The following is a 16,385-nucleotide window of genomic DNA, read 5'->3' on the forward strand; positions in this document are numbered from 1 at the left end:
TCCTACAGCTACTGCTGAACCTCAGCCAGAAATTGGGATTCCAGGTGCTGAAATGCTGTTAGTGGGGGGGTACAGAAGAGGTGGAGGAGAAAAAATTACCTGACAACACAGATGACCTTGGCACCACAGCCAAGAGTCCCATGGAGCTGCTGCTCTGTTTTCCTGAGCAGGAAGAGAAGAACCTTTGGAAAATAAGTCCTGACAGCAAAGGAGAAGCTGCTTCAGTTTTATTTATCTATAAAAATACCCAAACTTTAAAAACCCAAGGAGACTAAACCAGCACCTGGTAAGGGCGGTGGACTATAGTATAGGCAGGAAAATGGGATTCAGCAGTGACATTTCTTCAGAGAACTTTTTAAATTCACTCCATAGGGCTGCTCTGGATCTTTGTATCTACTTCTGAGGGCACTTCCTGTCTATCCACATCTCCATGGAGGGATCTCCCCGTTCCCTCCACCTCCCCATTCCCAGCTGTCCTGTGCCAGCACTGCCCCCTGTGCTAGCACGGCGCCACCAGCCTGCGCTTCCGGATGCACTCCCAGATCCACCTGGGAGTCACCCGCTGGGCCCCGGGGTTGTCATCAATGTCCCCAATCACGTGGGTGGCCGAGGCCGTGTCCAACTCTGCCACCAGGTCCCCGTCGAAGGCAATGAAGTAGCGGCGGATTCGGTCAAAGTCCTTCACAGAGGGCGCCAGGTAGAGCTTCACCCCCGTGAAAATGTCCAGCAGCGGCTGCTGAGGGGGGAAGGAGAAACAGCTTGGGCAAAGCTTTCCTTGGAATGGAACTGAACAGGCATTCCTTGGAATGGAAGTGAACAGGCATTCCTGGGAATGGAAGTGAACAGGCATTCCTTGGGATGGAACTGAACAGGCATTCCTGGGAATGGAACTGAACAGGCATTCCTTGGAATGGAACTGAACAGGCATTCCTGGGAATGGAACTGAACAGGCATTCCTTGGAATGGAAGTGAACAGGCATTCCTTGGAACGGAACTGAACAGGCATTCCTTGGAATGGAAGTGAACAGGCATTCCTTGGAATGGAAGTGAACAGGCATTCCTTGGAATGGAAGTGAACAGGCACTCCTTGGAATGGAAGTGAACAGGCATTCCTTGGGATGGAACTGAACAGGCATTCCTGGGAATGGAACTGAACAGGCATTCCTTGGAATGGAACTGAACAGGCATTCCTGGGAATGGAACTGAACAGGCATTCCTTGGAATGGAACTGAACAGGCATTCCTTGGAATGGAAGTGAACAGGCATTCCTGGGAATGGAAGTGAACAGGCATTCCTTGGGATGGAACTGAACAGGCATTCCTGGGAATGGAACTGAACAGGCATTCCTTGGAATGGAACTGAACAGGCATTCCTGGGAATGGAACTGAACAGGCATTCCTTGGAATGGAAGTGAACAGGCATTCCTTGGAACGGAACTGAACAGGCATTCCTTGGAATGGAAGTGAACAGGCATTCCTTGGAATGGAAGTGAACAGGCATTCCTTGGAATGGAAGTGAACAGGCACTCCTTGGAATGGAAGTGAACAGGCATTCCTTGGGATGGAACTGAACAGGCATTCCTGGGAATGGAACTGAACAGGCATTCCTTGGAATGGAACTGAACAGGCATTCCTGGGAATGGAACTGAACAGGCATTCCTTGGAATGGAACTGAACAGGCATTCCTTGGAACGGAACTGAACAGGCATTCCTTGGAATGGAAGTGAACAGGCATTCCTTGGAATGGAAGTGAACAGGCATTCCTTGGAATGGAAGTGAACAGGCACTCCTTGGAATGGAAGTGAACAGGCATTCCTGGGAATGGAAGTGAACAGGCATTCCTTGGAATGGAAGTGAACAGGCATCCCTTGGAATGGAACTGAACAGGCATTCCTGGGAATGGAAGTGAACAGGCATCCCTTGGAATGGAAGTGAACAGGCATCCCCTGGAATGAAACTGAACAGACCACAACTGTCCCAGCCTCCCCCCACCCTGCTGTGGGTGCTGTCCGTACCTTCTTCCCGTTGTCCTCCATCTCAGATGCTTTTCTTTTCTCCCCTCGTTTCTCCTCGGATTTTTGAGGGGATCCAATGATTGCTTCGCTGTCTAAAAACAAAAATTTGGCTCGTGCATGTGCTCTGTCCAGATACTGGTTGAGTATTAATGTTGGGGGAAAGAGTAAAGAGCAGAAGGGAAAAGTTTCCTCCCCTTTCTGGAAAATCCATGAATTACTGTCACTAGTGAGACACATTTTTGTACTGGAAATGGTGTGGGGCAGCCTCCTGCCCCATTCCCAGGCTGCTGCTGCCACCTGCCCTCCATGCTGTCACCACTCTGGCCTCTGTGAAACTGCTCAGCTATCTGCTTCATGTTCCAGCTCAATTCACCAGGAATCACCTCCAGCCACGTGTCTCTTTATCCACATGAATTCCATCCAAATCAAATACTGGCTCATGGCCAACAATCTCTAACCAAAGGGCTGTGACCTGCAGAGATGGGAGCAGTGAACACCAACCTGAACAGCATCATCAGAGCTGTTTCCATCCCTCTTTTCCTAATCCCAGGACATCTCAGAGCTGTGGCTACTAAATTCATACAGGGCCAAACCAAGGATCTGAACAGCTTTGACCATTAACCCTAAGATCCACGTGAAAGGTGGGAGCATCAAGTCTCTCACAGAAGGCAAGGACCCAGAGCCAGCCCGCCCCAAGCACAGAGGCACCATCATCTTACCTTCTGCCTTCTGGGCTTTTGCAGGTGACTTGCTTGTGGGACTCTTAATACTGCTGTGAGGTGTGGAAGACCTGGAATTCCCATCATTCTCTCCACTGCTGCCAGCCGTGGACTCATCTTCCTCCCCAGCTGTAACACTGAAATCAGCCTTCTCCTTGGAGAGCTGGTACAGCTCCTGCCCAGAGAAACAGCACTGATCATGTCTGACACTGGACACGAGCTGTGATGCAGACTGCTCTGGTGTTCTCCTCCCTGAAGTGTTTGCTCAAAAGCCTTTTCTTCCTGCACCTCTCTGCAGTCATTTTCCTGTCACCTCTGTCCCAGCTCCCTGCATTCCACCCCTCTCCTGGCATTAAGGGAAGCCACACAGGGAGGAGCAAAAGCCACATTCACATCATGTGCAACAGAACAAGAGCCTGAAGGATGGGCAGTGCCCAGTGCTCACTGTGGGAAGGGCCCATTTGCAGAGGGTGTGTTCCTCTCTCCTGCCCACGGGGATCCTGGCAGGCCCTGGGGGCTGCATCACTCCTGCTTTCCATGGCACAGCAGCCCTGGCAGCTGCTGCCAGCCCCAAACTGCAGCAGCTCCCCTGAGCACAGAGCTCCCCCAGCTCTCCCACTGGGGTGGCTGCAGCCCAGGGGTCCTGGCTGGTGCCACTTGGCCCCCGTGCCCCAGGATAGCCACAGGCACTTCCCAAATGCCTCTCCCAGTCTCAGCAAATGATGGGAAACTGAGTGAGTGCGAAGAGAACAAAGGTCTGCCCAAGGAGGTGGTGGAGTCACCGTCCTTGGACGTGTTTAAAAAAAGCCTGGACGTGGCACTCAGTGCCATGGTTTATTTGCTGAGGAGGTGTTAGGTCATAGGTTGGACTTGATCTCAAAAGGTCTTTTCCAACCAAGTCCATTCTGTGATTCTGTGGTCACCTCTGAGGAAGGCAATTCCTCACCCTGCCACAAGAGCTGATGGAACCAACTGCCTGCAGAGGCTTCTCTGACAGGGCACAACAGCTCAAGGGACCTGGGAGGCCTCCAGCAGAACAACCCGGCCCGAGGCTGGCATGAAGGGAAAACGGAAGGTGCCATGACAGGCAGCAGGTGCCTTTGCATGCTGTGATTTGTCTGAAGCTCAGCGTAGTGCCAGAAGCTGCAGGGCCCCGTGCTGACCCACCTTGAGCTGCTGCAGGTTGGTGGCTGTCTGCCAGTCCTTGTCGTCGCGGATGCGGGTGCAGCGCGGGAAGCGGATGGAGATCCCGTCCGCAGTGTGCGCCTCGGCCTTGGAGAACTCGGCCCCCGTGATCTCCCACACTGGGGCTTTCTAAACACACAGGGAGGAAGCCACGTCACACCCCTGTGCTCCCTCAGGAGCCAGCTCAAAGTGTCTCACTCCTACACACTCTCCACCCCAGCACAGCTCCATATACACAAAGTGACCTTGCTGGTCACCTTCATTATTAAAACCTACTTTTTCTCTAAGCCAGAGATCCTTCACTAACACAAAATCCCAATTTCTAAGTGACACCTTCTCCTTCAGGCATACAGAGCATACTGACACACTCCCTACAACAACAGCAACTTGTGGGCTGCAGTTGTGTTTCAACCCTTTTAAGTCAGATTCCTCATATCTCAAATTTAAAGCAAGCTCACTTCTGGAAGGGATTTAATGCACAAGAATATTTCCCAAAACTGCTGCAGGTGTGATTTCTTCATGAAGCTCTTAGCCTCAAATGCACCTGCAAGATTGAGAGATAAAAACTTGTGCTTAATTTCCCATTCCAAGTATGAAGATTTATTTTGTAACAGAGACAACTTCTAAGTTGTCCTTCTAAAGGATTTATAGAAGATTGCAGAATAAGGACTGGGAAATGTTAAATGATTATGAGAGCACTTACCTTTGGATCTGGGACAATGAAGTCTGGGTAGTAGATTTTGTTAATTTTTAGCCACCTTGGAATTTTACTAGGATCCTATTAATTAAAAGGACAAAATTCAAATCACTGACACTTATCATCACATATAAACCCAATTCTACAACAGAAGCTGCTGAAAAACATCCTAGAAGTAGATCAGCAAAGAGGTATTACACTGCCTTTGCATGGATGGAACTTGCTCTGATCTGCAGCCATTTCTCTCGTCTAGAAAATCACAAGTATTGCCTGAAACACATCCCTCAATTCCTGTCATTTTGTGTGTGAAACAAGAACAGTTGATTCAATTGTGATTAATGTAAAACTACCATTTTTTTCAAAGATTCTACAACCTCGATGCAAATGGCCTTCAGGATGTCAAGGTGATATTAAAATTCAGCTCTCTGTTTATTTGTCCAGCCTTGAAAAGCAAGATAAATCACTGACAGAAATCTTAACTCCAACCCCAGGTTATGGAGCCACCAGACCAGAGCCTGACTGAGCATTTCCCTCCCACAGCCCCATCTAGTGACTGCCTTTGCCAATCACAACGTGCCCAAAAATCCAGATTAAAAATTGCCATCTTCCCAACAAAACCTTGTCCTAGCAGGAAACAGATGGTGCCTGGCTTCCCACCCAGTGTCTGGGTACAGAAACCAGGCAGTGCCTCCTCCAGGAGCTGGCTGCTCTGACACCTCACTTGTGTCAAGTGGTTGATGAGCTTTAACTCTGATTCATTCCTGGCAGGGCACTTCCACCCTGCAGTGAAGCAGCTCCTCTAAGGGCAGCTGAGCCCTTGGCTGAGCATCCCTGGGCTCCCCCCTCTCACCTTGCTGATCTTCACCATGTCCAGCTCTGTCTGCAGACGTGCCAGGGTGGCATCATCGTGGCCACCAGAGCACTTGGTCACCGTGCACCACTTCTCACTCTTGGGGTCGTAGCAGCCCATGAGGAAGATGGACATCATCCCACCTGCACAGAGACAGCAGGGTTCACACCTTGCACAGGACAAGCCACAGCTTTTCTGAGCCAAAACCCTTTTGTATCTTTGGGAGTCAAAGGGGCCTGGGCTTGTGATGGTTGCAGGGCCACTCACAAAGCTGAACAGAGCCCCTGCACTGTGCAACAGCCCAGCCCAACACCTCCAGCTCTGCTGTGCCAAGCAGCCCACAGCAAAGGCACAGCAAGGACATGATGGGCTGCAGCAGGTAACCACTGCTCCAGCCACCCTCATTCTGGAGGCCCGGGACAGGAAAACCTTGGGAGCTCCTTGAACAGACAGATCTCTGACTTAAGCCAACTGCAGACCTACCTTTACTGCCTTGTCCATAGAAAGCCCCCAGCACCACCAGGTCAGCAGTGTCAGCCATTGCCCCCTCGTTGAGATAATCCTTCTTCACCTTCAGCCAGTGGCGTTTCCCTGGCTCATAATTACCCTGTGCAAAGGAAGGCAGAGCCCCCTCAGAGAGATCCCCTGGTGGGCAGCAGCTCCTCAGACAGCCCTGGCTTTACCCAGCTCAGCAGCTCCTGAGCACAGCAGGAGGAGCAGCTTGGACTGGATGTCAGCACTGAGAGGAACCCAGAGATGTTTCTAGAATGATCAGTGTGTGATTCTGCCTCAGAGCTGACTCTGTTGTCATTCCCAAACTCCAAGCTGACAGCAGTACAGAGTGAAGGAAAACTTGCCTTTATATCCTTCAGCACCAGCCCTTCCAGCCCCTCCCGGATGACCCGGGTGATCATGTCTGCCAGATCTGAAGCTTTCTGCAAAGGAGAGGGATCATGGTTAGCTCAGGACTGTAAAAAGGGCTGAGCTCTTCAGGCTTTGTGTTTGGAGCAGTGGTGCACTAAACCCAAAGCAACTGCACAGAGAAGAAGAGGTACTTTCACAATTGTTTTCCAGAAAGGATCCTGTACATGTTCTCTTTGCTGCACACCCAGTGACTAAGCTGGGAATATGTCCCCAGAAGAGGTTGTTTGGTTAAAAAGTACCCCCCAGAGACGTGGCTGCCCCACTGGCTGTGTCCCAGTATGTCCCAAGTCAGATTTGCTCAGCCAGCAGTGCCTGCTTCCTGCTCCATCCAACTGCCTTGGGACCTATGAACCTTCTTCAGCCCAAAATGTCCAAGCGTTCTCCACCAAAGCCAAGGTGCCACAGAAATCAGCAGCAATGGGGAAAAATAATGGAACATCAGGCTTGTGCATAATCTAAGGAAAATCCCAGCATGCTGCTGCCTAAATGTAGGTTTTAGCAGCCAGGATGTCTCAAGGCTGTGTGGCACAAAGCTGCCAGTTTGGGAAGTGGCACAGTCTGGCTCCCTTCAATGGGGCTGCAGTCACAGCTCTGCACTGCACAGCACACACTGAGTGACAGCAGGATGTAACTCCTCCTAACAGGGTCAGAGTGACAATGGCTACAAAATCATTAACAAGCCATAAAACCTGAAGTATGCAAGTTAAGATTATACTGAAGGGGTTGGGGCCAGAAAAAGATGGGAATACAATGCTGGCTCAAGAAGTCTTGCACACCGAGCAGAAGGAGAACCATTTAACCAGGGTGAATTTGCAGAGTTAATCATAAAAAAGCTGGAGTTAATCATAAGTGCTGGAGGAGCAGGGTTAGGGTTGTAGGGGCACACTGGACTCACTGTGACATGTTTCATCTCTGAGAACAGGATCCTGTTGGGGATCTCCACCATGTTGTCGTGAAGGAACTTGCGCCGTTCACACAAGGGCCTAGAGCAGGGCATGGACAGTGAGGGACAAGCAGCAATCCCAACAGGAACATTGAAAAAACCCATTAAAGTAATTAAATCATTCATCCTAGAGAGCTCCAGAGAGGACAACTAGCTCTTACTTTCCTCCAGGAAGTGACAGAATGGCAATTCCAATGTTAACAGAGGATGTGAGATGAGCAGCTGAGATGCAGCTAATCCCAGGGCTTTGGAGAGCAAGAGGAGCTCCAGAGAAAAACTCCTTGGCACAGCAAGGTCCCTCCCATGCTGCCCTGATTTCCCAGTGAGTGGCCAGTCTGACAGCCCAGGTGAACTGGTCTGTCTGCATTAGTGGGGCTTTCCAGCCAGTTCATCCCAGGAAACCAGCCCAGCCACTCTCCCCTGCCAGCCACACCTGTCCATGAGGCTGATGTCATTGAAGTAGATGCAGTCAAACACAAACAGGCAAACGTTGGCATCCTGGAAAGCAGCTTTCTGAAATACAATTAACAGGATTCTGCAGTCACAGCAAACAGTTTTAGCAAAGTAATAAAAGGATGGATTTTTATCTCAGTAATATTTTAGGTATGATAAGCTTGTGCCTCTTCTAAAAGAAGCATTCTGAGAATTAAGATTTTACACTGAATGTGTTCAAGCACAAGTTAAGAACATAAAAAAATGTTTATTTCCTAGGAATGGAAAATAATGCTAAAAATATTAATCATTTTGGGCAATGCAACATCTGTCACCACTGCTGCAAAAAACCCACCACATTTCTACAGACAGAAGATTAATGGCTACTTTTAACTTAAGCACTTATAGATTCATTTTCATTTTCCTGTCCTTTTCCTCACCCCCATTCAGTCTAGACACAAGCACTACATAACATTTGCATGGAATAATCACTGCATCCCTGTGGTCTCCCAGGCTGCCATGCATTGCTCGAGCCATGAGAAACAATGACAGAATTGCAAGATTTTGCAAAGATTTTTTTAAATATTATTGTAATATTAATTTTAAAATAGTATTTTAATATTAGTATATTGAAAGTAAGTTCTGTTAATGTCCTGCCAGTGACCAGGTTAATATCAAATCTACTGTATTACAGCAGTACCTTTTCAACATCAGCCCTCTCAATAATCTTATTTTTTTCCCCAGATGCTTTAACAAGCATCAGAGCTCTGAAATTATCCTGTGATAACAGATTGTGTTCAAGTCAGCAGAGTAACAGCCTCCAAACACAAAAACCATTTTTATTTAATTTTTTTTTACCTTGTGCACACCAAGAGTCCCAAAAGGAAGTGGCTTGCCAGTTTTATTGTCAATCAGGAGAACTTCTGAATCCAGAATCATACTTTGCCCACCAGGGAAAGCCTGGGGGATGAAATCCTTAAAATGGGCTACCTTGGAAAAAGAAAAAAACAAAAGAAAAATAACTGGCTGAAGAGAGGGACTCACTCCAATGCAGGTGTTTTCTCCACAAGTGTATGAGGCACATGTGGCACATCTGCACTTCTATGGTACCCACAGCAGTTTATAAATAGAAAAATGAGGCTTTAATAAACAGAACCAAGTCACCCAACTGGCACCAAGGCTCCCAAAATGCAGTGCATAGAGAGGATTCTACAGCAGCCAGATGAAATTTAATTTCAAGCTCTTAACGTGCACCAGAATTAAATGATTACAGTTTTAAGTGTTGCTTTTCCACGTCTATATAAATTAGGAATGAGAAGGAATCCTCCTTGCCTATAGAAGAAAACTATTGGGAATGCAGTGGAGGAGCTGGCACAAGGGGTGAGGCAGTGCCCAGGTGCTTACTTTGTGGGGGAGCACAGGCTTGAGGCTCCTGCTGAAGTAGCTGAAGTGATCCCCGTTCTTGTGCACCTGCACGCGCTCGCCGTCGTACTTGATCTCGGCGTACATCCCGTTGGGACACTTCTTCATGGCGTACTCGATGGACTTGCAGGCCTCAGCCTGGGGAGAGAGGGGCCAAAACCCAGGTGACACATGGAAAATAAAGTTACTCTTACCTAAGTTTGTGAATGAGCTACTATGAATCCCCTTGTAGAGCTTTTTGTCCAGAACCTCTGTTAGTGAGTCCTAGTTTTCCTTAATTATTCACTTACTAATATCTGCATATGCCCAGATAATTACAGCTTTTCAGTGCTTATCCCCTCCAAATGCTTTAAAATGTGCACCGTGCCTTTTGTAGGAGTGTGCTCAGCCCAGAAGTAAATATTAAACTCTGCTTTGTTCATACAAAAAGCCAGACTTATTTGAATCTCTAATCCACTGGAAAGCTTACAGTATTTCCAGAGAAAGGATCAACTTCTGCAATGACAGCAAATACAAAAGACTGAGAGCAAGGCAAGGTTTTAGCTTGGCAATGGCACTGAAGGTGCAGGTACAGAGTATATCAAATACTTGGCCTGGTGGTAGGAGATGCTTTCTAAACTGGCATTAAAGAACACTGAGCCGGGCACAGCCAGCCCACGCTGCACAGCCACTGCCCTGGCTCCTCGTGAGGGTCTCTGCTCCGTGCCTGGCTGCCAGGAGGGGCCCAACCTACCAGCATGGGCTGCACTGGGGTCATGAGTGAGGCCTGCACGCTCAGGGTCCTCTTGAGCCCTGGCACCTTCTCTGCCTCCTGCTGGTTCTGCAGCACCCGCTCCACCACGTCCTGCAGGTTCCGTGAGGCCTTGAACGCCTCGTAGGCGTTGGGATCCAGAGCGTCCAACCTGCAATGCATGGAGAGAGGGGGAACATTGACCAGCCTCAGGGCTGCTGCTGCTGCTGCCTCAGAAATGAGCACTTCTGGGTTTGTGTCACTTACACGTGCTTTGCTCCAGCATTCATTTTCAAGTCATGTTTAATTAGCCTGATGATACACTTCAGGTCGTTGCCTGTACACCTGAAGAAGAGAAGATTCAGCAAAGGTGTCAGCTGAACAGAAGAAACTCACCCAGGTCTCTTTAAAAAAAGGCCCTCCCTTTGCAGAGGGTTTAACCAATCATGTTAACAGTGACACCTCAGAGACAAAAGGGAATATCCAAAAAGCTTTCCAGCATCTTGATGCCAACATTAACTCTGCCTCAGTGTTGATGTACCTTCCAAAATTTACTTAATTAATGCATCAAGAGTAACTGATTGGAAAATCCTCAGCCTCAGATCAACACAAACTGAACCAGACCAAAAATCTTTGTCTAAATTACTTGAAGGCTTTTTCCAACATGCTTAAGAACAGAAACTTAATTAACAGCTAAGCACCATTAGGGTGTAATTACAAATCACTTGAAGTGTCCTGACAGGTAGTGAGAAGTTCTCTAGCATGAACGAGAGCCATAAATGCTCTCCATTGCTGTCAAGGTGTCTCAATCACACCACTAACAGCAGCTTACAGATGCTAATTAAGTTCAGTCTTGGTGGCTCATGATTAATTTTTCACCTACTCCAGCTTGTAGAGAACCACTCCAGTGTTTGGGCAAACATTCAGAGGCTGATTCCTTCCCTCACCTGCGACTGATCTGCTGCAGGACACTCTGCTGGTCATCCTCCTTGGTGAGCTTGGACAGCTGGATGAGGAACTCATCGACCTCCTGGATGGTCAGGAGGCTCTTGGCTGCTGGAGGACAGGTCTTGCTCTGCTCGAAGAAGATCCGTATGGTCTCAGAAACGTCTCCCTGTCTCCAAAAATAACACCAGGGTGTGGATGAGAGGCATGGCCAGAGAATGGGGATGCCACTGGGGATTCTGCATGGTTCCAGTGAGGATTAAGGATAGGAGTGATGCTGGGATTGCATGAAGAAATCAGAATCAAACACTTAAAGAAGCTGCCACGACACATAAAGCTGCTCAGCTGTTTAATTTGCCAAGAAAGGTAATTAAGAGTACCAGCATCATCTCATGGCTCTATTTTTCACTGCTGCAGCAGCACAGACCCTTTATTTCCTCAGGATGAATCCACTTGTAAATCCAAGGACGTGGGGCAGGCTAGTGATGTCACTAGAAGGCACTAGAAGGCAGTACACAGCAAGGCAATGAACAGAGATGAAAGAATTACTTTTTTTATCTAATTCACCCCTTTTTCTGCACCTTGCAGTGAATCAGAGGGTGCACAGTCAATCACCAGCTCCTGTGCACAGGGACTCAATGCACAACTGAGCACCTGCAATAGTAGCAGCTTAATTGTATTAACCACCTGCAGCTGCCAGTGACAGGTCTGTTAATTGAATCCCAGGTTTTGATGTGTGATGGTACAAGAACTGTAATATAACTCAGTTCTGTAGCAATGTGCCAGACAAAGAAATTTAGACAAACAGATGCAGCCCACCTCGCCTAGATAATTTTAGTCTTGCTTTCTAAAGCTTTGCCAGGTGAATTCTTATCCTGCTTTCCATTCAAACATGGTTTTCTACATGTTCCAGATGGCAGAAAGTGTTATGAAAACTGCTAAAGCCAAGGAAAAACAAAATAAATCACCAGCTCTCATTCTAACAGTCAAGGTAAGGAGTAAAAAACCTAAACCATTACAGAATTTCCATAAGCAAACAGCTGAACAGCAGAAATTGAGAGCTGCTGTCTGCACTCACCTGCTCCAGGTCCCGGACCATTTCTTCCTGGTTGCAGTTAAAAATCCTGCTGAACAGCTTTACAATCTGTTTATCATTCAAGTTGTAAACTATTTTAATGACACCTGGTAACAGCATCTTAATGGTCAGGTATACATCACCATGGAAACCATCTGGTGGAAAAAAAAAGTACATTATAACAGTAAGGATTTATTTTCATGTCCAGGCTCTGGCTGGTTGTGTCCAAACCCTGGGGATAAAACTCACAGTTAGGGCTTGGGATTCTTAGGGAAAATAGCCATAATTTGCCTCTAAATCTGACCTCAGCACTAAATTTGGAACCTACAACACCTGAGTGAGACATTTTTGTCCAAATTTGATACTTAAAAGAGTTCACTTTTCAAAGATTATCTCCACAGTTCAGAAATCACCACAGCACAAGGCTAGGACCACACAACAATCAGATTTGAATTTCCCCTTCCCTTTTGAGATCAGCCTTTCAAGCTGATTCTGAGAGAGTTGAGAATTCCCAGTTGGAGTCATACCTCCTGCAGATCCCTTCCTGAGGAAGTCCTGGATGATCTGAGTTTTCACATTGTAGCTTGGCTTTTCAGCCACCATGGCGCAGAGCTTGCGGAATTCCCGCAGCAGGCAGTCCTTGTGCTTGGGATCACACCTGGCTGCAGACAGGCTGGGCTTCTGGGCAGAGTTTGCAGGGGCATCTTCTGAATTCTTTGGCTTAGCTGCATCAAACACACCACAAGTTGTTTTTCTAACAACACGGAGCAAATGTTGAAATTATCTCTGCCTGGCAAGCTGGGAACAATCCCAGTGTGCTGGCGAAGCTTCAGAGCTAAAATTTATGACTTTTATAAAAACCTTCCAACTATTTTTACCTTTCACATCACACCAGAATTTCCTAGATCTTAATTTTACCAGAAAAATATGGCTAAAACATGGTGAAAATTATTTTCTCCTTCCAGATGCCTCTGTTTTATCCATTTTTTTTCTACTTTTGGCCTTCAAAGCAAGACATTTCTCTAAGGTAATTTCTAAAATTGGGGAATACATCCCCATCCTCTCCTAACACCAGTCCCCTAAGGAGCTGATGTCTTTGGCTGTGTTGTGGCTCTGGGCAGTCTGGAGCTCCAGGTGGGTGTCAGGTCAGTCAGAGCTCACAGATGGACTGTCCTGCTGGCAGCTGCTCCTCAGGACAATTTTTTTTCTTTCCATGAACACAACTGAGAATCCCTCAGCAGTTTTTTCCAGATTTTGAGCCCCACATGGGATAACTTTAGCCTACATCTTCAGTTTGCAATGAGCCAATGGATGCAGGGAGATGGAGTCAGCCTGACAATGTGGGTCATGGCAGAACCTTTGTTTCCTTGGGAAAACTGGAAATCCAAACATCTTTCAAGATGTTCTTTCAAGACTGACAAACCAGAATTAAAACCCCCTAAGTCATCTACAGATAAAAACCTACAGATCTGAGCCAAGCTAAAACACCTCCTGATGTTGAGATTAACAGAAATTAATTTCCCAGAACCAGTTTCTTAGTTCTTACCACTGAATCCAGAGAATTTCTTTGGTGGATCTTTTGTGGTCAGCTGTCCTGTGGCAGTGAGTTTTGCCTGCACTATCACCTTTTTCTTTGGGGTACCTCCAGTCTTGGAATTGGCTTCTGGAAAGCAGAAAGGTTCAAAGAGGCAGTCAGGAATAATCTCATACATCCTTCACCATATTATGGTGGAGGATAAGCCTTAAAAGAAAAGCCTTAAAAGAAATGGCAATTGGAAGAGGAAAAAAAGTTGTTTTCTCAGATAACGAAAGTTAGAAGAATATGTAATTTATTAAAGATCACAGAAAAATGTGGAAATGGAAAATAACTGATGCTTCCTCATGGGTTTTATTTGCCCATGAATTAAATCACCTAGGCCTTGTCCACAACCAGTTGTGACAAATGAATTGAGGAGTGTCACTGCAGAAGTGACCAATTCTTCCCTTTCCTACACAGCTGAGGCAGGGATTGGAGCAGCACCACACACTTTGTCCCTAAGCCACACAAATAAATCCATGAGGATTTCATGGCAAAGGCACAGCTGGGTGACAACCTCTGGCATAACTTGAAAATAAGGAGAAAAGTGACCCTGGCACTGCCTCGTGCCTCACCTGAGATGTACTTGTTGATTGTTTCTTTCTCCTCATCCTGCAGCTCTTCCCACCCCTCCAAATCTGTGATATCTTCAATTTTTTTGGTGGTGGCCCGGGCCTTGTCCAGCTTCTCAAAGATGCACTTGACATGGTACCACTCCTTCATGTCCCCTCCGGACTCGGTGAAAGGATTGGGAACAATCTTCCCGATGCGCACCATCCCCTTCACAATCTTCTCCTTGCACTTCTTGCAGCCCGCGGTGCCTCGCTTGGCGTAGTCCACGCAGTACCGCTGCTCTGCCATGCCGCCTGCGGCCGCGCAGGCTGAGCGCAGCCAGCCGCCCAACAGCAGCGACACCGGGAACGCGCCGGCAGCGCCGCGCTGCTTCGGGGATGGCACAGGGACAGGCTGGAACAGCAGCTGGCACCGGCCCCCGGGGCTGGCTCCGGCAGAGCAGGAGAACGGTCTGGCCAAGGGGAGCTGTGGGCGAGGGCAGAACAGCGCTGCGCCCCTGCCGAGAGCGCGGGCAGCGTGTGACAGCGCGCTGCCGCCCGTGGGCATCCAGTCCGTGCTGAGGGTGCTGCGAGCGACACAGGGGACACTGAGCACCCTCTGCCCCAGCCCTCACCCGCTCCGCAGCGGCCTCCATCGCCCCCGCTCCGCTGCCCCACACCCCGACCCTCACGGCCCCCTCCTCGCTCCCAGGCCCTCTCCCGCCCCAGCCTCGCCCCGAGGCCGCTTTCCCGCCCTGAACGCCCCGGCCCGACCACCGGCTCCCGCCGCCGCCGCAGGCCCCAGGCCGCCCCTCCGCCGCTCACCGAGCTCCTCACGGTGCCGCCATCCCGTCCCCCGCCCCGTCCGGACCCCCGGGACGCCCCCAGCCCCTGAGGCCGGGGCCGCCGCCTCAGCCGCCGCCGGGACACGAGCGCGCCAGCCCGGCCTCCGTAGAGCAACGCGCGCGCGGCGCGCCGGGCCGGGCCCCGCCCCTTCCTGCCCGAACAGCGGCCCAAGGGGGCGGGCACGCGCAGGCCACGCCCCAATCGGCCCGTCTAGCCCCGCCCCCAGCACGCGCCGGGAGCGTTTTCCCGCCTCGGGCGCGGCCGAGGCGGCACCGGGAGCGCGCCCGGGGCCAGGGAGGGTCCGTGCCCCGAGGCGGCACCGGGAGCGCGCCCGGGGCCAGGGAGGGTCCGTGCCCCGAGGCGGCACCGGGAGCGCGCCCGGGGCCAGGGAGGGTCCGTGCCCCGAGGCGGCACCGGGAGCGCGCCCGGGGCCAGGGAGAGTCCGTGCCCCGAGGAGGCACCGGGAGCGCGCCCGGGGCCTGCGAGGGTCCGTGCCCCGAGGCGGCACCGGGAGCGCGCCCGGGGCCAGGGAGGGTCCGTGCCCCGAGGCGGCACCGGGAGCGCGCCCGGGGCCAGGGAGGGTCCGTGCCCCGAGGCGGCACCGGGAGCGCGCCCGGGGCCAGGGAGGGTCCGTGCCCCGAGGCGGCACCGGGAGCGCGCCCGGGGCCTGCGAGGGTCCGTGCCCTGGATTGGCACTGGGCCCTTGCCCTGAGGCCGTGGAGGATCCGTGACCTGGGACGGGACTGGGACCAGGACCAGAGGTGGCACCGGGTCCTAACCGTGGGACAATGGAGAGTCCCCCTCCATGAGGCGATGGAGGGACTGTGCCCTGAGCTGGCACCCTGAGGCGGGGAAGGGTCTGTGCTCTAGGGTGGCACCGGGACAGCGCCTGGGGCGATGGAGGGTCCGTGCCCGCGGTAGCCCCTGCTCTGTGCCATGGGGCAGTGGGGGTTCTGCACCCCGTGGCAGTGGAGGTCTCTGCCCTCAGGCGGTCCCAGGTCTGTGCCCTGAGGTGATGGTTGGTCCCCACCACAGGGCTGACCACTGCAGAAGTGTCCCCTGCCCTGAGGTGATGATGAATTCCCGACCTCCCGAAGCTGGCTTTTCCAGAGCACTGCACCAAGCTGAGGCAGGTGTGAGGGGTGCCCTGTTCCTCGCTGAGGCACACTGGCTACCAAGAGTGCTGTGCTGCATTAACACAGCTTTGAGGTGCTCATGGATCACCTGGCCATAGAAGTGGTCCCTCCAAGGGCTCTAACACCGTGTTCCTGCACTGAGCCACTGCCTTACCCCAGCCTCATGAAGCTGTCCCTTCAGGGGTGCTGTGCCGTGTTGGTGCAGGTTTGAGACGCTGCTGTGTCACCTGGGCACTCAATACCTGCACAGGCCTGAAGTGCTGCCCTATAACCTCCTGAAATTGTCTTTTGCGTTGTGTTTGTGTGGGTTTGAGGTGCTGCTGTACCACCCCAGGTTCCT

At 50.5% G+C, this 16,385-nt stretch overlaps 1 protein-coding gene across 1 annotated transcript; it reads right to left on the minus strand.

Annotated features, from left to right (window-relative positions):
* Positions 1–210: 210 nt before the first annotated feature.
* LIG3 (DNA ligase 3) lies at positions 211–15,018 on the minus strand. Its single transcript, XM_068210320.1, has 20 exons — positions 14,889–15,018; positions 14,088–14,650; positions 13,483–13,599; positions 12,464–12,661; positions 11,940–12,091; positions 10,864–11,030; positions 10,184–10,261; positions 9,920–10,088; positions 9,169–9,324; positions 8,623–8,754; positions 7,766–7,845; positions 7,285–7,372; positions 6,323–6,400; positions 5,949–6,072; positions 5,466–5,608; positions 4,622–4,696; positions 3,901–4,047; positions 2,734–2,908; positions 2,015–2,106; positions 211–736 (listed from the first exon to the last, which is right to left on the minus strand). The coding sequence occupies exons 2-20, from the start codon at positions 14,629–14,631 to the stop codon at positions 500–502; spliced, it is 2,952 nt and encodes a 983-aa protein (XP_068066421.1). The 5' UTR covers positions 14,632–14,650; positions 14,889–15,018; the 3' UTR covers positions 211–499.
* Between the last annotated feature and the right edge of the window lie 1,367 nt (positions 15,019–16,385).

This window comes from Anomalospiza imberbis, chromosome 20 (genome assembly GCF_031753505.1).
Source record: "Anomalospiza imberbis isolate Cuckoo-Finch-1a 21T00152 chromosome 20, ASM3175350v1, whole genome shotgun sequence".
Classification (NCBI taxonomy): Eukaryota; Metazoa; Chordata; class Aves; order Passeriformes; family Viduidae; genus Anomalospiza; species Anomalospiza imberbis.

Coding starts and splice junctions, on each gene's coding strand:
- LIG3 (XM_068210320.1), bottom strand. CDS start 14,631: ATGCCCACGGGCGGCAGCGCGCTGTCACACGCTGCCCGCGCTCTCGGC. Junction 10,262..10,863: donor CTGCAGCAGATCAGTCGCAG/GTGAGGGAAGGA, acceptor TCTCTTCTTCAG/GTGTACAGGCAACGACCTGA. Junction 6,073..6,322: donor TGGTGCTGAAGGATATAAAG/GCAAGTTTTCCT, acceptor TCCTTTGCACAG/GGTAATTATGAGCCAGGGAA.